This window comes from Hylobates moloch, unplaced genomic scaffold, assembly GCF_009828535.3.
Source record: "Hylobates moloch isolate HMO894 unplaced genomic scaffold, HMol_V3 SCAFFOLD_13, whole genome shotgun sequence".
Classification (NCBI taxonomy): domain Eukaryota; kingdom Metazoa; phylum Chordata; class Mammalia; order Primates; family Hylobatidae; genus Hylobates; species Hylobates moloch.
Genome location: NW_026652288.1, coordinates 78,043,260 through 78,068,679, shown reverse-complemented (window position 1 = coordinate 78,068,679; position 25,420 = coordinate 78,043,260). Strand labels below are relative to the sequence as shown.

Here is a 25,420-nt window from a genome sequence, read left to right as displayed (position 1 = left end):
ATATTTTATTTTGTCTATTCCAGGTTATTTTTCTGAGTCTTCCGTGAACTACCAAGTTTTAGAATTGTCCTATAAAGGTGATGAATTTAGCTTAATTATCATACTTCCTGCAGAAGGTATGGATATAGAAGAAGTGGAAAAACTAATTACTGCTCAACAAATCCTAAAATGGCTCTCTGAGATGCAAGAAGAGGAAGTGGAAATAAGCCTCCCTAGGTTGGTGATGTTATTTTATTATATGAGTTCTTATGTTTCCACTTACGTAGGAATTTGAGCAGTCAGCTGAAAGGTAACAAATACTTGAAAAGTCTGTTAACACAAATGAAAATACAAATGTATTTGGAAATTTTACTCCACTTTTAGATACTAAAGCAGGGCTTACCTGTGCTAGCATTGCTTTACCATGAGAACTGAATTTAAGTGCTTAGTTTTCTCTGTAAAAGATAAGTATATGTCTTAAAATTAAAATGTTGGGATTAGAAGGAATTATTGTCTTTTTGTTATGCTAATTTATCTTTATCCACTTTTTTCCTGATTGGAATTTTTAATATTTATCTCTTATTAAGAAAAAAATAATTATAATGGTATGTTTTATATAATTGAAAGATATGTTATATCACTTTGACAGTGCTCTAACAATCATTGAATTATAAACAGAATCCTATAGTCAATTTTAGGTAGTTAGTACAAAATGGAAATTGCAAAGGGTTGTCTCAGGAAGCAATAATTATGAACGAATTTTTTAACATCATGCTTCTAAGGGACAGGAGAAACTTCAAAGAGAAAGGTGTGCCCAAATGACTCAATTCACACTTTACCCAAACTTTTAAAAAGAGATTTATGTCTAATAGATTATATACTGTTGTTTTATTTCTAAATTGCCTTTCAAACTCATCAGGCCCCAATTGTTTTGTGCTCCCCTGTTTCTGGCCATTGGTCTCTTAAACCTCTTGGTTTTTACTTCCTTTTCCACTCAGCCAGGATCTAGTCATTAGTTATTTCAGTCATAGTCTCATTAACATTTTTAATGTTTCTGTCTCCTCGTCTTTATCCCTTTCCTAATTCTCTTCTCAACTACCCTCAATTCTGAGTCCACTCAACAAGTCACTCCTGGCCAGGCATGGTGGCTCATGACGGTAATCCCAGCACTTTGGGAGGCCGAGGCGGGCAGATCATCTGAGGTCAGGAGTTCAAGACCAGACTGGCCAATGTGGTGAAATTCTGTCTTTACTAAAACTACAAAAATTAGCTGCGCGTGGTGGCAGGTGCCTGTAATCCCAGCTACTTGGGAGGCTGAGGCAAGAGAATCAGTTGAACCTGGGAGGTGGAGATGTTTAGTGAGCTGAGACTGTTCCACTGCGCTCCAGCTTGGCGACAGAGTGAGACCCAGTCTCAAAAAAAAAAAAAAAAAAGCCGCTCCTGTTCTTCAACTACTGCAACTGTTGATTTTGTTGGAGCGAAAACCTGGAAAGGAGTCACTTCTGGCCTTACCAAGACTAGAGTTCAGCACTCCTTGCTTACTCTTGAGAACTTTCTTTACTCCTACCCACACCATACCAGGACATTACTTCTCTCCTTCACTTACTACTCTAGGTTGATTTCTCTTACTTCCAACAAGTGTGCCAGTCTCCTATATCCTAAAGAAAACCTATCATCAGGTAAACTTCCTCCTCTCTATTTATAGAAATTACCTCAAAATTTATGTAAATCTTTATTAATCTTCTCTTTCTTTACCTTCTTTGATAATTGTGGAGAAAGAATTGTCCTCTACTTCTCTCATCCTAACTCTGGGATCTTGATCAAAGTATTATTAACCATCTCTTCTTTTCTGGAAAAGCTTTCTTCCTTTAGTCCCCAGGACACTACTGACTTATTTCTTTCTTTCTGGAAATTTTCCCTGCTCCTTGACTGACTTTTATTTTGCTTCTGTTCCCAAGCAAAAATATTCATCAGAGTTTTATCTTCAGAATTTTCCTCTTCTTATTCTCTCTGAGAAATATTTATCCCCTGTTATTCTGGTTTTTAAAGTCTGAGTCTCCCCAACTTCTCTTTCATTTCCCAGCCATTTGAATATCTCTACTTGATATTATTCTTTTTTTCAAAGAATTTTTTTCTAGCACCTACTGTGCCAAACACTGAGGTATAATGGTGTGTATGACAGATGGTTTACCTTCTAATAATGAAATAATATTTTTTGAAATTAAATTATTTTCAAATTTACTTCTCTTAGCTTTGAAATGATCACTTTCTTGGAGACAAAAAAAAAATTACTGAGTTTGAAAACTGTCTGTGACATGTACCACCAGTGGGGTCTCAGGAGAGTCACTTGACCATTTTGAGTTGTGGTTTTATCAATGTAAAATATGGATAATGATACTTATTGCCAGATTTTTCAGTCTAAATAATAATGCATAAGCCCCAACCTCAGTTGACAAGAAGAAATACAGGCTTTCACCAGAATTTCCTTTGACGGCATTTTTAGGAATCCTTAGAGGAATGTTTCACAGTTCAAAAATCTGTCCAAGCTGTCACAGTGTAGACAACTTCAAACTGTTTGGCCTTCTTCTCAGCATCTCCACTCCAGGGCCACACTTCCCATACAACTATTCCCACAGTGTAGATAACTTTTAACTGTTTGGCCTTATTATCAGCATCTCCACTCCAGGGCCACACTCCACACTTCCCATGCAACTACTCCCACAGTGTAGACATAGACTTCTCTCTTAATTCTTCCAAGCACAACTGTTACGGGTTGAATCGCATCCCCCCGCCTCCCAAATTCATATGATGAAGTTCTAACCAGTAATTCTGAATGTTTCCTTATTTGGAGACAAGATTTTTACAGAGTAATGAAAGTGAGGTCATTAGGCCAGGCTCTAATCCAACATGACTGGTGTCATCTAAAAAGGAAAATTTAGACAAGAGATATACATGGAGGGAAGATGATGTGAAGAGACACAGGGAAAAAATAGCCATCTACAAATCAACAAGAGAGGCATAGAACAAATTTTTCCCTTACAGCCTTCTGAAGAATCCGACACTGCTGACATCTTGATTTAAGACCTCTAGCCTCTGCAACTGTAAAACAATCTATTTGTTATTTGATACCCAGTTTGTGGCACTTTGTTATGGCAGCCCTAGCAAACTAACACAAGAAGAACAACTTCAATGTTTAAGCAAATTTTACTGAAATCTTGGTGATAGTGAAAGGGACTTACAACATAACAAGTAATTTAAAACCAGGTACCAATCATGATAGTTCCTTCAGTGTAGACTATTTCTTGTACCAAAGAGTCTCCTTCTGTCCGTTGTTATACTTAGCCTACCACTGCAACAGTGCTAGCACCCACCTTGACCCAAGAGTCATCTTTACACCTCCCTCCTATTCAGCATTCAGAGTCCTCCAACATTTCCCAGTATAAAGAGAAGGTGACCCAGATTTTCTTCCATGCTCTCTAAGGCCAGCTTCCCAGTTGTGACAAGAATCTATAGTTGCCAGATGTGGTGGCTTATGCCTGTAATCCCAGCACTTTGGGAGGCCAAGGCAGGAGGATCTCTTGAGCCCAGGAGTTCAAGACCAGCAGGAGCAACAAAGAAAGACCCTGTCTTTAGAAAAAAACAAGCAAAAAACATTAGTTGGACATGGTGGTGTGTGCCTGTAGTCCCAGCTACTGTGGAGGATAAGGCAGGAGGATCACTTGAGCCCATGCGTTCGAGGCTTCAGTGAGCTGTGATCCTGCCACTGCACTCCAGCCTGGGCAGCAAAGCGAGACCCTATCTCCAAAAAAAAAAAAAAAAAAGCATCTATAGCAGGAGATTTCAGTGAAAACAATGTTTTCATATCATATAAAATAGCTTACGCCCTCGTCATCTCAAACTTCTCCATCTCCATCCCACTGGTTCTACTTGCAAAATGAAAAAGCCCATTGTATTGCTTTCCCCAAACAAAAGAACAATTTGCCTTAAAAACTGAATTTGAATCTTCGTTTTTATAGAAACAAAAACAATAGTTGGCAGTTGTATTCCCCTTTTCCATACGAATTCCAGCCACCAATGATATTTAAAAACTTGGCAGTTTCAGTTACAGTATCTCATTACATACTTCTATTCATAGCACAAAGTCTGGCAACTAGAAGGTGCTAAATAAATGACGGCTTTATTTTATTTTTTTCTTTGTTAAGAAGATCACTGCCCAGTCAGTACCAAACTAGAAACATTGTCTTCCCTGAATTCTCAGACTCCACTCATTTCTCTTCTCTGTGGCAGGCTCTTCTCTGCGGTGTCTGACCAATAAGTTCCCATTAATCCTCTATGGTTTCCCTTGAAGTTATCACACTCAAACATGCGTAGTTAGAGTGAACCATTCCTTATCTATATTTCTAGAACACTTCAGGAAAATTTACATCATAGCACTTATTACATTGCATTTTTATTTCTTGCTCACATTCCTGTCTGTCCTATTAAAATGTGATGTCTGGGACAGCGGGTTAAGTCTTGTTCATTTTAGTTTCTGTTGTTCATAGCACGCTTCATGGTATATAGCATGTGCTAAATGAGTACTATTGAATTAAATTACACAAATATTTTCAAGGAAAGAAATTCTATATTATTTCTTTTTATTGAATTTTAAATATCTTAAAAACCAGAATTCAACTTTCCAGTCACTCTAATTTATTCTCTTTGGGGACCCTGATGAAGCTTTCCCTCTCTTCCATACACATAGCATCATGAAAAATAGGACATTAGCCATTTACTTCAAAATTTCTCTCTGGAGAAGGAGAAGTGAGATTTTTTTTTTCTAAATTCAGAGAACAGAAATTTGTTATTGTTTAATCACACTAATACAGCATTACATGTAAAATGCATTCATTTTTTTCCTAAATTAATGTCTTCTGATTTGCTAAAGGAACAATTTGCTTATGTATTTAGTTCATTAACAATTTTAACTTATCAGAACCCCTTTATGAATTAAGTTTCCTCAGCACCAAAATCATGGATTAAAAGTTCTGAAATACATTTCTTCCAAAAGGAACAATTTCCTCACAATAGAAAAATACCCGTTTAAAATATGTGTTTGGTAGAGAAGAGAGAAAACAATGTAGGCTCAATACATGTTTGGGGTAGATTGGCAGATTTATATTTTATTACTGAATGCTGTGGTTCTTTTACTTCTGAATAAATGTGTAATGGTTTTCAAACTGATAACTGAATATTCTGATAAAATTGGAACAGCTTAATCAACTTCATTAATTTCCTAGAGCTGCTATAACAGCACAACACAACAGAGTAGGTGGCTTAGAACAACAGAAATTTATTCTCTCAGAGTCTGGAGGCTGTCAAAATCAAAGTGTCAGCACAACATGCTTTCACTGAGACCATTAGGAGAATCCTTCCTTGCCTCTTCCTACTTTCTGGTAGTGGCTGGAAGTCCTTGGTCTTCCTTTACTTATAGATAAATCACTCCAATTATTTATTCTGTTGTCATGTAGCCATCTGTCTTCTTGTGGTGTTCTCATATCTTATAACGACACCAATCATATTGGATTAAGGCCCATTCCTATTTCCAAATAAGGTGACATTAAAAGATACTGGGGGTTAGGGCTTCAACACAAGAATTTGGGAAAGGGGGTATGCACAATTCAACCCATAACACCAACTGTAATAAATTCTATATTGTTGTAAAACAAAAATCTCTCTTTGGTAGCAAAGTTAGTACATCCCCCCCCCCCCAAAAAAAAAACACCCATAAGAATGTTTGTATTTAAGCTACAGTAGAAAGGAGCATGTGAGTGACTATTTAGATTATAGTTACTGCTTAAGAAATACTTCTCCTTCCCCTCTTTTGTGTATAACTAGTTTAGAATCGAGGCCAATAAGATATCATCTAAAAATAGTCAAGTGCTTTCCATTATTTATTGTCTGTAATATACTAGATATATAATTTTGGGCATAATCCGGCAATGGAATGTTAGCTAAAATAATCATATTACTTTGTCTAAATGTATTATGAGATCCTTTAAATATTTTAGTAATAAAACTTCCTTTGGTTGAAGAATCTAAAATGTAATTGCTATACGCCAGATTCTTCTCTGTAGAAGAAATATTCTGAAAATATAGTATAAAAATTGTGTGTATGGGCAAAAATAATAATTTAATACATATAAGGTAAATAAACAAGTAACTTTTAACTTTGTGAAGTGTTAGCACTTATATTTTAATAGCAAATGTTGTGATTTTATCATCTGACTTATTCTCCCATTTCACAGATAAGAAAACTGAGGCACTGAGAAGATAAATTGATTGCCATTCAATGAGTATTGACAGAGAAGGATTAGCGCTCATTTCTATTGGGTCACAGCCTTATTAGTTTGATACTTATTAGAAAGTGTATTTCCTGTTCAAAAACATTGATTGGGATTCTACTGTGGGCAAGAGGCTGGGACAGATGTAAAGCAATAGGTTCCTTATTGATAAGATGGTTACCACCTAGTGATAAGATGGAATAGTACAAGATTTGCGCAAGAAATTCACTAAGATGGCCGCGCGCAGTGGCTCACGCCTGTAGTCCCAGCACTTTGGGAGGCCAAGGTGGGTGGATCACGAGGTCAGGAGATTGAGACCATCCTGGCTCACACGGTGAAACCCCGTCTCTACTAAAAAAAAAAAAAATACAAAAAATTAGCCGGGCATGGTGGCGGGCGCCTATAGTCCCAGCTACTCGGGAGGCTGAGGCAGGAAAATGGTGTGAACCTGGGAGGCAGAGCTTGCAGTGAGCCCAGATCGTGCCACTGCACTCCAGCCTGGGCGACAGAGTGAGACTCCGTCTCAAAAAAAAAAAAAAAATTCACTAAGACTACACAGCAATGTACAGTAAGTACTTAAATAATGATATAATCAGTAAGCATTAGAAGGTTCGCAAAAAGGGAGAGTGCACAGGAAACGAATTGTAAATAAAGGCTTCATGAAAGAAGGACTTGAGTTGGGTTTTAAAAGAGTTGAGGAATAAATCCGATATGCAATGAAGAATTGTTGAATATGTCCAAGTAAGACAATGTAAGACAATGAAATGATTAAGTCAGTGTTTTAGAAAGATATATGTAGTAGTCAGAATTGTTCACCCTGGATAACTTGTCTGAAAAATTTCCCTCTTTCTCATTTACCCCAGACCACTGCCAGCGGTCCCTATTTTTCCATATAACTTCTATTTGTCCTTAAAATTAAGTTTGGGTTTTAGAAAGCCTTTCTGATCTCTCCATGCAATATCATACAAGCATCTTCCCTTCTCTGCATTGGGAAAGTTCTCCTAGTACCTTGTGTTTATTTCTGCATAGCAGTTATGTTAAAATGAATTGTTTGTCTTCCCGTCTGACCCATAAGCTACTTAAGGTAAAGAGCTATGCATGTTTCCTCTCTGTGACTGCAGCAAAAAGCACGTATATAAAAAATAGTAGCTATTCAATGAGCATTTGTTGCTTTAAACTGAGTAGGGTAATATCCCAGATTTGTTAAAGAGGGAAAGACTAAAGCCTAAAAGATCAGTTAAAAAACCACTGTAACAACTTGGACATTAAGTAGAGTGTTTAAAGGGAGCAGCCTCACTGGGAATAGTAAGGAACTGGTGAAGTTATTGAAATGTGTGACTAACTAGATATGGGTTAAGAAGAAATAGGTTGTTTGGGGGTTCCAGGCTCAACTTACTAGAAAATGAGAGGGCTGTGAATTCTTGCTCTTTTGTAGTAGTCCTTACCTGGGCACCATGGACTTCTAGAGAGGTCTAGAATATACTTCCAAGAGTCCTTGAAGCCCTGAAATTATTTGCAAGTTTATGCATGTAAGGTTATGTATGTTATTTTCCTTGGGAGAGGCTTTATAGTTCTCACTGAATTTTTGAAAGTCTTGGCCTTTAAACTTGTTAAGCACCACAGTTCTATTCAAAAGTATAGTATTATCTTAATAATTACCATAGTCTTTGTGAGAGGTATCATTCTTTAAAAATATTGACTGATGTGGCACCTCACAGTATCTTTTGTCAATTGTTGAAACCAGATTACTGAAAATAATATTGAAGACCCAGAGCCCTGTCACTTTCTTGCTATATAACTTTAAGCAAATTACTTTTCTAAGATTTTTCTTGTACTGTTAAATGCAGTAATGATAATACTTGCATCTTAGTGTTGTGAGGATTCCATAAGATAATGTGTATACAATTTTTAGTGCTCAATATTATCTAAATATTATTTGTATTATTACTTATTTAATTCTAACAGTGGCCATATATTATAATGCCAACATTGTAATAGGTGGCCCCCCATCATATCTCATTTAATTCCTTAATCAATTTGATAAAGATCTAGTTTTATGTTAAGGTTACAGACAAGATGGAGACAGGTAAATACCTTGCCTGTGGTCACACAGCTAATTAATGGCTGAGCCAATACTAGAAGAGGTCAGCCAGACGTCTGAAAACAGGTGACTGTAGGGCAAGCAAGAGAGGGAGCACAGAACAGAACAAGCAGTCAGTGATCGGGTGAGAAGTAGGATGAGAGATCTGGAGTAGCCGTACCAAGGAGACTTTTCAAAAGATGTAACACTTACCACAGGACATAAAGGATCATCTTTTTGCTGGCTAGAAATTAATTCTAGGCTTGGCCAGCCTTGGATCTATAAGTGGGTGAATGTAAATTGTGTGTGGGTGGGAGGAAGGCAAGGAAAATGAGACTGGATATGAGAATAGATACGTTGTGACCAGCTGCGGTAGTGATTACAAAATGTTCATTTACTTTGACCTATTGGACATGGATAAAAATGGGAATACTAAGCATACATTAAACATTATCCAGATGTTTCATATGTGAAAGTATTTTAAATTCAGCCTGAGGTTAATAGATTATTTTAATTGTTTTACACACACACACACACAGAGGTAATTGATTGGAAAGTGACCTGAATTTACTGTGTACTCACATAACCATCTAGGGCCACCATTGTCAAAGATTGTGTTGTATTTTTCTCTTCATGAGCAACCCTAAGATTTGGTTTGGTTGGTTCCAGCTATGAACAGTACAAGTGGTATGGTTTGGATTTATGTCCCCGCCCAAATCTCATGTCAAATTGCAATTCCCAGTGTTGGAGATGGGGCCTGGTGGAAGGTGATGGGATCATGGGGCAAATTTCCCCCTTCAGTGCTGTGCTCATGGTAGAGTTCTCACGAGATTTGGTTGTTCAAAAGTGTATAGCCTCTGCCCCCTGTTTCTCTTCCTCCTGTTCCAGCCATGTAAGATGTGCCCATTCCTCTTTGTCTTCGGCCATGATTGTAAGTTTCCTGATACCTCCCCGGTAACCAACAAATGCCAGGATCATGCTCCCTGTACAGCCTTTGGAACTGTGAGCCAATTAAACTTCTTTTCTTTATAAATTACCCAGTCTCAGATATTTCTTTTTTTCTTTTCTTTTCTTTTTTTTTTTTCTTTCTTTTTTTTTTTTTTTTTTTGAGACTCGCATTTCTTTATAGCAGTGTGAGAATAGCCTAATACACCAAGAATGATTCAAGCCCACTGTACCAAAGCTGGGATTTCAGATGATAACACAAACCCAGAGGGAAATTGATCCAAGACTTTTTTTCATTAAACAAGAACTCTGGGGATAAGGGGAAAGGAAGGGCCAATACCATTCCCCAACAGGGCCTGAAGGCCAGAAGTAGGTCATTCTTAAAACAAAAATTGGGATTGTTTTTCATTTTTCTGCAGCTTTTCCCTATGTGAGATCTGTTTCAGCACAGTGGTTACATTTGGGAGTGAATTACTCTCTTTTAAACAAATAGATATTATTTGTATATGCTAAAAATGCCATTCATGATTTAGTTGCTAATTGTTTATCTAGCATTTTGCTGCTCATTCTTTTACCTTTGCCTGCCGTTCTTTTGATAATTTTAGAGGAGGATTAAGAAAAAGGGAAAATGAACCACAACTGGGAGAAATATGAAGACTCATAAACTTTGGAAGAGGGACATTATATATATTGACCAATGTGGTGGTGTTGAATTACATTTTGATTAGAAGGTAGTGGCAGTTAGCACATTAGCTTTGACTTCAAATAGACCTGAGTTTAAATCATACCTCTGGAACCTACCTTAACCTTGAGCCTGAAAATTAACCTCCTCAGGCTTCTATTTTCTTATACGTTAACGGAAATAATAATGCCGACTTCCTTAGATTTTTGTAAAGATTAAAAACTATAATTTATATTAAGTACCTAACACATGGCAGTGCTTCTTCACACCTGGCTATTCATGGCTCCAATAATTCTGGATAATTAGGAATTGGCTGTAGATTATACTTTCATGAGATGGCTGAATGTGTTTCTATTGCTGTAGGTTTCATTGGACTATATTATGAGCAGGTCTGTTACTTAAATGACTCTCCAGTGATAATTAGGCATTATTAGAAGTTGTAATAAGTCTTGCAGTATTCTTGTCATTATCCTAAAATTATTGGACTATTATAGCTCATTTATAGGTAGATTAGAACATATATTCTCCACCCTTTAAAAGCCCATACTCCATTCAGTTTAAAGGCTGTGGTAATAAAAACAGGAAAAAAGCCAACCTCCCAAACCATCATGCTGCATATTATCTTTCTTAGTAGGAAGTTACAAGGAAGGAGGTGAAAGCAGTTGGCATAGAATGAGCTATTTTCTTAATCAGCTGATTTTAATGTGCATGTTCTGTCCATTCCCAGGTAGATGGGGTTCTGAATGAGTTACCATCTTCCAAAAAAAACATGTTATTTTACCAAGAAATAATTTAGTCCCAGTAGAGTTCTGCCACAGCATGTTCATTGCTTTGGAGAATTATAATTAAGAAGCTCATTCAGTATTTGCCAATTAAAACAGTGACCTAATTAGACTGATTGCCCCACCTAATTTCTAGCTCCAGATGTGGGCTTACCTGCTGAATGAACAAGGATCCTTGAGCACTGGTGTATGCATTCTAACTGGGGAGCACCGGAGTCAATGCCCAGAGGGCATAGACAAAGCTCTTCAGTGGGAATTGCCTGGAATTTTGCTGATGTAGGAAATATATATAGCTCCCTGTTTAAGATTATTACACGTGCCTTTTCTTTCATAAACCAAGTTTCTGATCTGTATTTAAAATGCAAATTAATGCTTTCAGCATCTATGAAGTCAATAAGTACTAGCTTCCCCCCACCCCCTGTTTTATTTAAATGGGAAAGTGAGGTTCAGTGATTGCTTTTGACTTGGAATCATAGAAGTTCAGTGGCTGAGAAAATCTTTTGGGATTAGCTGGTTAAGTTCCCTTTTCACAGGTGAGGCAAATTAAGGCACAGACAGGTGAGCCAGACACTAGTCTCCTAACTTATGGCTCGGTGTTGAAAGCACTAGCTAGCTCCTTTTTTTTTTTTTTCTTTTCCACCTCTCCTGTAATTTTTGTCTTTTATCTCCTTTGAAAGAAATCTGGTTCCCCTTCCTTTATCCTTTTATAGGACCTATTCAGAAGATATTAGGCCTGTCTATAAACTGAAGAACATCTAATTGACTGTGACAATGGGCGAGATGAATGATGGGTTATAAATATTTCTCTGTTCCTTAATAGCTAACAGTCTTTTTCAAGGACTGTGGACTCCTGTTCCCTGCTCATCATGTCATGGGCATCTGCCAGGAACCATCTTTGATGGTGTAAAAATCTTGAATACATAAGAGGGAAATTTTAGACTTGTTAGAAAGGAGCCAAGCAATTGAGACCTTAGATAGAATTCTCACCTAGTTTTGTTGGGTAATTGTTACTTCAAAAAAAAAATGCAATTTCTGTTCCCTCTTTCCTCCAACCATTTATCTGGGAAGCAAGTTATTGGCAACCCAGAGCTGATTGTTGGAGCTAGGGAAAATGGTGTGAAATGTGAGAAAATGTAATTGAGATAATAAAAACAAAAGATTTTACAATATATTATCCTCCAAGTCATCCATTAAAAAATTGATAGCAAAAATGTGCAGTGTTTCAAGACTTTTCTTTTTCTTTTTAAATAACAGATTTAAAGTAGAACAAAAAGTAGACTTCAAAGATGTTTTGTATTCTTTGAACATAACCGAGATATTTAGTGGTGGCTGCGACCTTTCTGGAATAACAGGTAATATGATAAATAATTCTTATATTATCATGTTAATTTGTTTTGTTAGGACTACATTAACTAGCTGAGCTTAAAACTGAAAGAGTATTTAGCTCTGATAAATATATGCACAGTGAATAAATGTCATAGTCATGTTGAGCTGTCTGTAAATAAGCACTTTATGTTTAAGTAGTTTTTCTTAATGAAAGTCAAAAAGCATTTTAGAATGTTAGATAAGCACTCTGGCTATACTTCTAATAAAACTACATAAGTCAAAGTATTATATGGGTTTTTATTTCTGCTCTGTTTGGATCTCCTCATCTGAATAATGGGAATTACAACTTTGAGTCTCTCATCTAAGCAGAGCTAATACAACTCTTATAAACCAATTTGCAAATGTTAATTCACTAATATGAGAACACATGAAATAGTCATCCATAAGCTGCTGGATGATGAACACAATCAAGAAATTGTAACGCTACAGCTTGCAGATTTAGCAACAGAGTCTTTTGGGCTGACAACATAGCTGAGAAGATGGAGCTGTTATGCTAACTCGCACCGGGGGAATCCTGCATGGTTAACACGTTCACTTGTACAACGAAGCCAAGATAGTCTTTGAATTCTTCGAGTCTCAGTGGTGCTCACTAGTTTAAAAATAACTAGCTAAAAAAAATGGATGAAGAGAGCCAATTTGTCCCAAGTTACTTACCCTCTTTTAAATTCAGTCTTCTGTTCTATAAAAAGGGGCCTAAGCTTGTCTGTCTAATGGGGTTGTAAATTATAACACGAAATAGTGCAGAAGTGTTTTATGTATTTATTTCTATATAGCTATCTGGGCTTTGGAAATGTGTTGTTAATTTAGTCATCACCCATCAGTTATGGGGGCAAATGAACAGAATGAAAAACTTTCCTGATGGAGGAGGTGAATGAGGTCACAAATATCAAAGTGTTCATTATCACCTTCACACATGAGGTAGCTACTCGTTCTCACACTGACAGATAGATCTGACTTTTCTGACAATTTTGTCAGCACTAGGTATGAGATAGTCAACATTAAATACTGCAACAGGATGCTCTGTAAGTGTGCCCTGAGACACAACCACCTCTTCAACCTTCAATAATCCAAACTATTTTTCATGCACTTCCTTTTCTTAAACTTCTTTCTGGCCATAGGGAGATCACTCAATATGCCTCAGACACTTCAAACAGCCACTTGCTCTGCAAATTCCCAGTAATTTGTGACTTCTAAAAAATCTCCTGTTACAGATTTTTAAAGAAAATACTTCCAAAATGTTTCATAAAGGACTTTATTTAGGAAAATAACCCAGTGCAGATAAGAATAAATGTCCAGCATTTTCTGTTCTTTCCCTCTTGGGTTACCTATTTGAGCTGTTTTAACCATTTTGGTTCTGTCTTATTGCCTAGAATAGAATGGTCATAGCCAATGCTGATACCCCTGCTGGTAGCTAGGAGCACAGTAAATTCTCTGCTATCTCTACTTATCATTTGTACAATAAACATTCACTAAAGGCTACTATGAAGCAGCCCAACACTAGTCTTATGGGACATCTGTGTGAAAGGGACACTACCTTATATTTATATAGTTCACAAGTTTTGAATGAAATGTTTTTATAGAGTTACTTTGGAAACTGTTAGAAAAATATTTGACTTCTCACTCAGTTACTACTCCTTGTGTAACCTGTAGTAAAATATTTAACCATTGTGAGTGTAAGCATTCTAATCTGTTAAGTGAGATAATATAGTGACTGGGGAAATAAATAAAAGAATGTATGTAAATCATCTAGTTTAACATTTGGCGCATAGTTAAATATAAAACAGCAAGTGGGAAAAGTATCACATTAATATTACTTGCACATCTAGCAAATGTATTGTTTTCTTGTTCTCTTAATTTAATAACAATGTACTTAGAATTTTCATTTAAAAATTAAGAGAAATAATGATTACGAAGGCATAGTGAATGAGTTTGTAAAGTCCACGTTCTTACTTCTAACCTATCATATTTCAGGGCCTGTTCTTTTCCTAAGACTGGGTTTTGTCTGCAGTGAGATGGAACTAAGGAGACTAAGTGGTTTAGTCTAATAGCCAGGGAGTCATTTGGGCTGGTGCCATTGCTAAACTGGGTGAAATTCTTCACTCCTTCCTAACCTGCTTTTTGGTCTTTCCTCTTGGCGTGGGCCACTAGGTCATTCCCTCTGTGTTTATTTGTCTTATTCCAGGCAATCCTGGGAGAAGAAGGTGCTTATTTGCCAGACCTTGAGAGAATATTCTCTTGCATTTCAGTTAATTCACACTAATAGTGTGGATGCCCATCTCTCTCCACTTTACAGGTTTCTATCACTAGGCATACTCAAATGCATTGACTTATTTATTATTGACTTATATATTACAAATATTTATTGCAAGCCAATTATGAGCCAGGCAGTTTTCTAGAGCATGCTTCCTTTGTCTTCTGAGGAACGTTGTCAGATCTATCTTGTCTTGCAAGACCAGCTTGACATGGCTTCTGGGCTCCCGGTTTCACTTCTTCCTTCTTGAGGAGACTATACTTGCAAGTCACTCTACCAGAAACGCTTCACATACACATCAGTTCCACCAAGGGGAGAAAAAGGTGCATTCACTCTCAGCTTGTATCCACACCAGAACAAAACGTTGTAAGACACGATCTTATGCTGAAAATTTTAACAGGTTTTAAAGTGTATCTCTGAAGTGATTTTGTAACAGGTGACACAGAAGTTCCTTAGAATTTCATAGCTTCCCCAGATTTGAAGGCAAGTACATTTTATTTTAAACTAAGATCAAAACTAAATACACAATATAAAAGGCACTTTGGCTTTGAGGTTAAATATATAGGGTGGGATTAATTCAAATCTGGAAAGCCTCTTTCATTCTGTCTGTAGACAATGGCTAAAGGAGGAAAAGCTCTCTGTCCCTTCAAATAGTTCACTTAGTTGGATACCTGATTTGAGGCTTACATCATTTACCTTTTATATCACAGAAAAACTTGATCTCTCTATCTCTGTATATATGTCATCTCTGGAAGAGCTAAACCTAAATCACCTTTATCTGTAGCAAATTGACTAAATAGGAAAAAGTTCATTTATTTGTTTCCTTGTCTTTGATCATTTGAAAATGTAATGATGCTGGGCGTGGTGGCTCACACCTGTAATCCCAGAACTTTGGGAGGCCAAGGCGGGTGGATCACCTGAGGTCAGGAGTTCGGGACCAGCCTGGCCAACATGCCAAAACCCCATCTCTACTAAAAATACAAAAATTAGCCAGGTGTGATGGCAGGAGCCTATAATCCCAACTACTTGGGAGGCTGAGATGGTAGAATCTTTTGAATCTGGGAGGCAGAGGTTGCAGTGAGCTGAGATTGTCAGCCTGGGTGACAGAGAAGACTCCATCTCAAAAAAAAAAAAAGTAATTAATATGGGATCTAATAGGTAATGGCTTTTGATTTTAACTCTTAAATACACTTTTGTGTATTTTTTTTTTTAACCAGATTCATCTGAAGTGTATGTTTCCCAAGTCATGCAAAAAGTTTTCTTTGAGATAAATGAAGATGGCAGTGAAGCTGCAACATCAACTGGTAGGGTGAATGATTTCTGGCCAAGCTAGAAGGAAAGATGGGGAGAGGATGAACATTACGGTGCTGACCCTTTTGAAGTATTGTAATCTTCTTTTTCTCTTCTGCTGTCTAATACACTTCAGGAGGAAAAAAAGGAAATGGTTGCATACGCTCTTCATATTTCTCTTTAGTCACAGCATGATACAAAAAGGAAGGGAAGGGGTTTGATTAGGAGTTGAGGCCTATCTACTGATACTTGCTCACTTGTGAATTGGATTACCTGCGAATTAGCAGATCGGACTTGTGGAGAAAACTTTATGGCTCAAATATAAAATCATTATTTTTTAGGAATGCTCACTCTTACATAATTGTATTTTATTTCATTCTTTCACTACATCAAGTTAGTCCCCACTTTGCTAATTTGATTCTTGTTATTATCTCTGTGGCAGTGGCTCTCAAACTTAACCTGCACGTAAAAATCACCTGGGAAGCTTTAAAAACTCCTGTGCCCAGTCAGCCGGGTGCAGTGGCTCACGCCTGTAATCCCAGCACTTTGGGAGGCCGAGGAGGGCGGATCACGAGGTCAGGAGATCGAGACCACGGTGAAACCCCGTCTCTACTAAAAATACAAAAAATTAGCTGGGCGTGGTGGCGGGCGCCTGTAGTCCCAGCTATTCGGAGAGGCTGAGGCAGGAGAATGGCGTGAACCCGGGAGGCGGAGCTTGCAGTGAGCCGAGATTGCGCCACACTGCACTCCAGCCTGGGCGACAGAGCGAGACTCCGTCTCAAACAAAACAAAACAAAACTCCTATGCCCAGTCCACACCCCAAAATAATTAAATCAGTATTTCTGGAAGTGAAATCCAGACTCCAAAATTTTCTTAGGTTTTCCTAAGCGATACCAACGTGCATCGAAGAACTAGTGCTCCATACTGGTTTGCAGCTTGCCTTTTTTATTACAAATGTAGTGCATAGACCAACGACAGCACCACTTGGGAACTTGTTAGAAATGCAAAATCTCAGATCCAAACCCTAGACCGACTGAATCAGAATCTGTATTTTGCAAGATCACTAGGAAATTTGTATGTACATTCTAGTTTGAGAACCACTCTTCTAGGCCATATTTCCTTGAACAAATGACATTTTAAATAGCATCTGTGCTGCATATAAATAATGCTTGAAAAATAATTAGAAAAAAGCCCTAAAATCAATTATAAATGGACAAGCAACTTTAATGAAATCCTCGTAAGTCTATTTTAATTCCTCATACTATTTGGATTTTAATCAACTTTTAAAAGCTATCATTAAAATGTCTTACTGATAAATATATAAAAATTGATATTTATTAATTTCTTGATTAATTTGCAATGCTGCATTGGGCCAATGGATTTTGACACCTGGATGAAACACACTGGAGTCCATTACAATTTTGTCATCTCCTGAAGGATTTTGCATTGCTGTGCTCAAGGAACTTGGATTGTAGGGGATGAGCTATATTAATCTTTGAAGAAGTCAAAAGGTTATATTTGGATGAAATAGCTGGATCATGTAGACAAATTTTCCAGCTGCTTTCAAACAGTACTGAGAGAGTCCTTATAGATTTTTGTTTGATCTCATTATATAGGTGAAGAAACAGGCCCAGCAATGTAAAGTGGCTTACCTGAGGCCATATTATTGATTGACAGCAGAATTTGAACACAATTCATGTTCCCTGACTTTAAGTTCAGAGCTCTTTGTTATTGCCCACTGTCTCTCATTTTAAGTCTAAAATTTTCTAGGATTCTGTAACAATCATTAAGAGAAGGCAGATGAATCAACAGTAAAACTCCTCAGAATAGTATTTTGACTTTCAGAAATCCACTCAGGTACTGCTCAAAAGCAAAAAAGTCCAAGTATTCACTGTAAATGGAAATGGGAGTAAAACTGAGCTTGCTTTTGGATTTATCTTAATAATTCAGACATAAGCCTATATTCACTGGTTATTTAGGTAGCATACCCTTGATATTCTGGATAGGAGAGTGCCAATCATGTTATCATACTAAGATTATATTTGACTGTTTTGTAATTCTGATGATACATAGTGATTTTATTTTTCCTGGGGTCTGAAAGTAACAGTACAAAATAATTATATTATTGGTAAATACAGTATCTGAATTAAGCATAAAACATTTAATCTAGATGGGAAAATATCTAACTTTTCATATTTTCCCATTCTAAATATTGACAAATACTGTAATGGAGCAATATAATATAAATTATCATAGAAAGTAATTTTTAAGGCAGCAAATTTCTGCTTCAAATCTCATAATAAAAATCTCACACACATTCACTGCACAAATCCTAAAAGCTCTGAGCTCACAGAATAATTTTGAAAGAGTAAGTTAAAAAAAATTAATTTGAGCTCAGATGTGATTACCACAAACCCGAAGTATAAAACCGAAGTGCAAACATACCTAAATAGGAATTAGGAATTACAAACATTGTAGAAATAAATCATATAATGCAAATAAAAAGTGAACAGAAAATTACTGTTTAAAAGATAAATTTTTTCAACTGCTTTCACTAAATTGAATCTGGTATCTGGCTTGCTTCTTCATTGAGCATAAATATAAAGTTAGAATTATTCTGTGAATGACCTAATATTTATTCTTCAGTACTTTGGTTTTTAAATTTATTGCAAGTTCCTCTGTGTTTAGAAAATAGTTATTTTTCCACATGTTAACTCCTTACACAAAATGACTTTTCCTATCTACAAAATGTATTATGAATATACTTTCTTTACTGATCTTTTAATGCAAGTATCTAAATAACTGTTGTCTCTATTTTATAGGCATACACACCCCTGTGATCATGAGTCTGGCTCAAAGCCAGTTTATAGCAAATCATCCATTTCTGTTTATTATGAAGCATAACCCAACAGGTACCTTTTTTGAGAATTATTTGGGGGAACTGATTATGTTAAGCAGAACTAGTTCCAGCTTCTAATTGCAATGTACATATCTGAAGTCATTTGTTCTTTGAATGGATATTTGTTAAGTGCATTTTATATACCAGGTATTGTATTTTAAGAGATGACAGAGGCCTAAAATAGGGCAGTGGTAATAATAGCTGCCATCATGGCTACTATATGTAGTAGCCATTTCATATAACCATCACTAAAGCTAAAACCACTCCAAAAGATTAGATATTTGACTAGTAAAGAACAAAAGCTCAGAGAAAGATTGTATAGTTTGTCTCAGGTTACATAACTAGAAAGTGTCAGAGTGGGAATAAAGGTCAACTGTCTGTGTATGATGCCACATTGGGGATGGAAATTGAGAGGTGTGGAGTTGTGAAAGAATTCAGAGGTGGATACCAAAACAGTAAGTGACTAACGTAGGTTCTAAGGGATAGGAAGGAGTCAAAGGTAATTTCAAATCTCCAACTTGGGCAACTGGTGAAAGATGATGCAGTTAGGTAAAGGGAGTGTAGAAGTAGTGGATTGGATTGGCACTGGGCACAGTGTCAACACAGGGAAATTCAGATTGTCTGGATGGATGCTTCAGCACTTTCTCCTGTGAATAAGAGAAGCCAGAAATGTGAACACAGTGGGAAAATTGTCAAGTTTATGTTTAGGATCCTTCAGCAGTCATAATGCTCATGCGAGAGTTACAAACCACAGGATAGTAGAAATTATATTTTACTCATCTCTGTATTCAGGCCAATATTTGGCAAAATGTCTTGCACGTAATATCAGTTTCCATATAGACAGAGGGTGTGAAATTGGGTTGGGCTCAAGTTCCAGCTGAATTCACTAACAGTTGTGAAACAAGTTGCTTGTCCTTTCTAAGCCACATTTTCCCTATATCTTATTTGAACATAATAGTAGTACTCATCTCACAGAGTTAAATAAAAGAATTTTTGAAGCCTGTAACACTGTGACTGGCACGTACTAAGGATTCATTATGAATAAATTAAGAAATATGAATGAGTGAGTGAATAAAAGAAGAAAGGCAAGTGAAAAAGTTTAAAGTCATTTACAGGGAGAAGAAACATAGTTAATTGCAGAATCTGAATCTATTAGATTAACTAGCGATACTGATGTTATTGGCCCAGTAAGGGATACATCACTCTTTTTTTTTGGCTCCATGAAACTAATGCTGAGTGACCCTTTTGAAAGTCATATCTTAAAGACAATGAAACAGTTTTAGAATTGATGAGATTGCATTAACACAACTTCAATTCTAGTAATGGATGTGTCAGTGTTCAAATGTATTCTACGTATGTCATTTGATCTATGTGTCTGTCTAATCTTTAGCTAATTCTAATTTTTTACAATTAATATATAATTATGTAGTGTGGAGACAGAAAGAAAAAAAGCTGCATTGGGCATCAACGCACAAGTAAATAATGGCATTTAGAATAATTATGTTTTACTCTATTTTCCAGGTTGATGACTTGTTATGTGCAAAGGCCAAGTAACAGCTATCAGTAAAACAGCAGCAAAAACTCAAAACCCAAAATAACTCACTTATCTGTTTATTTGTGATAATGCTTAACTAGCAGATCTTAATGACAGTTTGAACTGTTTTATGTTCTTTATTGTAATGATACTTTCTAAACTAGGGTTACTCCTTTAAAGTATTGTTTAAAATAAATGGCCACTCATTTATCAGGGACTGTCCATTGTTGTCGTATAAAATGTAGAAAGGGCTGTTATCTTAAGACAATACATATTTAGTGATTTATCAATTTTTCTCTCACAAATGAACTCAAGAAATCATTGAGATTAACGAAGATAGTGATTTAGCATCACTATAGTGAACTATTAAATGGCTTCATAGTATACATAAAGTGTATTCTGTTGATGAGTTCTTTTTTTTTTTTTTTTTACGGAGTCTTGCTCTGTCCCCCAGTCTGGAGTGGCGCGATCTCGGCTCACTGCAAGCTCCACCTCCCGGGTTCACGCCATTCTCCTGCCTCAGCCTCCCGAGTAGCTGGGACTACAGGCGCCTGCCACCACTCCCAGCTAATTTTTTTGTATTTTTAGTAGAGATGGGGTTTCACTATGTTAGCCAGGATGGTCTCGATCTCCTGACCTCGTGATCCGCCCACCTCAGCCTCCCAAAGTGCTGGGATTACAGGCTTGAGCCGCCGCGCCCGGCCTCTGTTGATTTCTGAAGTATAAGGATGAAGGATTTTAGGTTTAGTACAATCAATTTTTACATAGCCTGGAAATTTTCTTTGATCCAAACAGTCCTTTTGTGAAAAATCTATCCATTATTTGGATTTTCCTATCAGATGAATTTTATATTGCAGTATGTTCCTCTAAAGCCCTTACTAAGCTAAACTTCTAGGACAATAAAGCACCTTTTTAAGGTTGGGGATGTAGGCCAACTTTATAGGCTTTGAGAAGAAAATTGTGAAAGATACTCATGAAAGGTACCATTCCTGAAAAAATAGTGAATTATGATTTTGAAATCGACAGGACTCCAGACATAATGAAAGTTACTGCATTTAGAACTCTTTTGGGTCGTGTGTTGAGGGGAGAAGCAGATTGCAGAATATCCATTAAGAATTTTTTTCTTGCCTAACAAACAATTAGCTTGGTAATGCTATTGTATTGTAATATTAGGAGGTAAAAGTTGCTTCCATCTGATGAAGATGTTGTATAAATATATTGATTAAATATGGGGGTACCTATTTAGGAAGGAAAGATGAAGATAAAAAATAATATTTTTTGCTTCAGTCTGCCTCTAAATTCTTCACTATTATGTCAAGGGAGATTTTATTAATCTGCCCAATTTAGTAGTGAGTAGATTGATGATGGCATGAAGACTCAATTCAAAATGTGATTCTTCCTGGAGAAAAAGACAGATTGAAAAGGCTGGGACTAATGGGTTTTATGTAACATTCTACACTTCTAGGTATTTAAAATTTTAAGATATTGTCTTCAATTATAAGTTAGTGTTTAGAGAAGTTACTTTAAAATTTTTCCAGACAAATTATTCTGATGAGCATTTTAATGCCATAGCATTATGGCATTAGTATTATGAAGATATAGGAGTCGCTGCTTATTCCTATTGTGACTAAATGTAACATCTATTCTGAGAAATGTATTTATGTATCTTTATCTATCTGAAATATTGGGGTATTTGGTTTTTTTCCAGAATTATTTTAATATTTTGAAACAAAACATTGTTGACTATAATTATTCATAATAAAAAGTAAAATCTGGGCCGGGCGTGGTGGCTCACGCCTGTAATCCCAGCACTTTGGGAGGCTGAGGCGGGCGGATCACGAGGTCAGGAGATCGAGACCATCCTGGCTAACATGGTGAAACCCTGTCTCTACTAAAAATACAAAAAATTAGCTGGGCGTGGTGGTGGGTGCCTGTAGTCCCAGCTACTAGGGAGGCTGAGGCAGGAGAATGGCGTGAACCCGGGAGGTGGAGCTTGCGATGAGCGGAGATCCCGCCACTGCACTCCAGCCTGGGCGACAGAGCGAGACTCCGTCTCAAAAAACAAAACAAAACAAACAAACAAAAAATAAAAATGTGCCGGAGTTTATGTCTATTTCCATGTTATTTGTTCTTCAAAGAGTGTGTCTTTGGACTGAATAGTAGAGTTAATAAAAAAGGGCCGTCCCACTATTATTTCAAATATATTTAAATATCATTTTATTAGCTTTAAAATTATGCAAAATTTATCACCTTTGAAATTAACCTTTATTACATCCGAGCGTAAGGAACTTAAGGCAACATTTGACGTCGATTGATTTAGGCCACTTCTCTTAACCCAGCTGGAAAGAAAGGTGAATAGATTTTGGCACATCACTCTTTCTGTTTTGTCCTTTAGTTCTTAGTTCCTTTTCACTTGCAAACACAGAATGGTTAAAAACAGGTATTTGCATTTATGCTGTATACTGTATCACTTTGGTGAGGATTTGAAAGTACTAGAGATATAAAAATACTGTCTTTGGCAGTAAAGTAAGCTTTGATTCAGAGCTGATAAAGGAGAACTGGGAAGTTGCACTTTTAACCCTGAAGGCTTACATTACATCCATAAAATGATGATTGCTAATGCCTTAAATTTAAAACTCCACCATGCTCATCACCATTTTATTATGCTATGGTCTCCAGACTGGGTCTCTATGTTTAGAAGAACACCTCTCTGTCACTTTATTTTTGCTTCCCTCTGTGAAAAACAGGATTAATGCTTTTTCCATGACAAGCTGTAGTGGGTGTTAATTTACTTCATAAATTACCAGAAAATGATTAATAATGATATAATTATGAATTTGAGACAAAGGAGAAGGCTTTGCTATTAGACACTGCCTATTTATCTTACAGAGAAAAAAGACCAAATGACATGTTAAGTATTAAGGAAAACTAACTATTGTCAGTTGTTTTCTCCTGAAATTCCTAAAGTATATTTGTTTTTTTCCCTAGAATCAATTTTGTTTATGGGAAGAGTGACAAATCCTGACACCCAGGAGATTAAAGGAAGAGATTTAGATTCACTGTGAATGAAAAGCACAGCCTCAGAATAAAAGAGGATTTCTCAAAAATAGTTGATTGGCAAAATATCATCATCTTGACAATATTTGCTCTATATCTTATGTCTTTTCTCTTTTAAACTGTGCCTGTAGTAATAGATATCTGTCTTGATGAATAAGTAAAATTAGGTATGCATTTGTTTCTGTTCCTTCTGTATGTTTTAGAAAATCTATATGCATCTAAAACCTTGAGCGTACGTAAAATATTACCATTCATATGTTAGAATAATCCTGTCTATAATATCTTAAATATCAAATTCTTGTCTTAGATATCAAATTTATTATTCCCTAAAATACTGGACTATTAGACTCAGGCATAGCACCATTATCTAGCCATGGGGAAGTAAGGTCAAGAGACCGTGGCCATGTTACATGCCTCTCTGGGGTGTCACTTAAGACACAGAGATCCAGTATTCCTTGCAGTAGAGGAGCTTTGGGTATTTCATTAATCTTCACTTGTTATTTGACATGTTACATTTAATATTTATGTTGTTTCAGTACCTTTTGAAACATACCAGGTTCTTTTTTCTACTGATTTATGGTTTTAAAATGTACACAACATAGAAATGCTGAGCACTTTTGTAAAGCATTCCTCTTTTTATAGGTGAAAGTGGCAGCATAATTAGTGTGACTCAGGAAGCTGAACTTCCACAATGTTACAATACTGAGCCAAGGAAGTGTTAGAGTTAAGATTGTGCACTATAAAGATTAAATGCAGATCCCTTCCCTTGAATACTCCGAAACATCACGTCTAAATATCAAAAGCTAAAACTACATTCCAATATTACTTCATATAGCATGTTTCACAGTTTTTCCACTTTCAAGCTAATGATGTAAAATTCCTTTTTGTTTGTTTGTCTTGGCAATTTTGGCAGAGAGCTTAATGATAATGGCTACGCCTCATTGAGCCCTAATTTTGTGTTGGGCTCACTGAAGTAAGCACTTTTTACCTTATGTTAAATGTACTAAAATTTTTATGAAACAGCATTACCTAACTTCCTGATAAAGAAACTGAGATTCAAAAATGTTATAAAATTAGTCAAAGACACATAACTGATAAATATGGTGGGTAGATTTGAACTCAGAACTACTCGAGACTGACATTCAAAAATGTTATAAAATTAGTCAAAGACACATAACTGATAAATATGGTGGGTAGATTTGAACTCAGAACTACTCAAGCTAGAAGTCTGTGACCTTAATTACTGAGTTATATTCCCTTTGCAGGGAAGGAAAAAGTAATTTTCTCTCTACTTCTCATAGCTTTGAGCTAGTATCCCTTGTAATAAAAGACAGGATAGCCAGGTGTGGTGGCTCACATCTATAATCTCAGCACTTTGAGAGGCTTAGGTGGGAGGATCGCTTGAGGCCAGGGGTTCAAGACCAGCGTGGGCGACATAGTGAGATCCTGTCTAAAAAAAATTAAAAATAATAGCCAGGTGTGGTGGCGCATGCCTGTGGTCCCAGCTACTTGAGAGGATAAGGCATGAGGATCACGTGAGTCCAGGAGGTTGAGGCTGCAGTGAACTGTGATTATGCTACTGTGCTGTAGTCTGGACAACAGAGTGAGTCCTTTCTCAAAAAACAAAAGATTCACAAGAGAAAAACAGATATTTGTTAACATGTATACCACATGTACACATAGAAGATACCCAGGAAAAAATGAGTAAATCTCAAAGAAGTGGCTTAGAACTCTGGCTTATATAGCATCTTCGACAAAGAACAATACGTGGTTGAAGAAATGACAAAGGAAAGGACCTTGGATTTATAAGGGCAGTAAATTGTAGGAAGGCAAATATATGGTAGATAAAGGCTATTTTGTAAAATTTGTTGTGTAGATTCCTGTGATGATATCTCCAGGATGATAAGCGTCTTAAGTTACCTTCAGTGATCAAATTCTGTCCTACTTGGTAGAGAGAGGAGGAGGGATAACTTTGTGAATTTGTATTCTGTTTTTAGGCAAATCGTTTAGGCAAGGCAAATAACTTTTCCTGTATCTACTTCTTCTCAGTTGTCTTTAGTTCAAAATAATCCTTATGCTAAAGTGGCATCTTTTGGGGTGGCATATTCTGCTGCCCTTCACCTTCTATTTTAATTTTCAAAGTCTAGGTATCCATCTACAGCAAAACCTACAACAATACTCAAGACATTATGAAGCCAACTTTAGAATGAAT

The 25,420-nt window shown here is 36.5% G+C and overlaps 1 protein-coding gene and 1 long non-coding RNA gene across 2 annotated transcripts in view; one reads left to right on the top strand and one right to left on the bottom strand.

The window, feature by feature from the left end:
• Positions 1-23,390, top strand: part of SERPINI2 (serpin family I member 2) — a 32,003-nt gene extending 8,613 nt beyond the window's left edge. The window contains exons 6-10 of the mRNA XM_032173948.2: positions 24-216; positions 12,046-12,143; positions 15,646-15,732; positions 18,541-18,630; positions 23,140-23,390. Coding sequence (XP_032029839.1) covers positions 24-216; positions 12,046-12,143; positions 15,646-15,732; positions 18,541-18,630; positions 23,140-23,216 — 545 coding nt within the window. The 3' untranslated portion in view covers positions 23,217-23,390. The remainder of the gene's footprint in view (positions 1-23; positions 217-12,045; positions 12,144-15,645; positions 15,733-18,540; positions 18,631-23,139) is intronic.
• The window catches only part of LOC131381059 (uncharacterized), a 90,329-nt gene that overhangs the window by 5,770 nt on the left and 59,139 nt on the right, over positions 1-25,420 (bottom strand). The gene's annotated exons all lie outside the window — the stretch shown is intronic.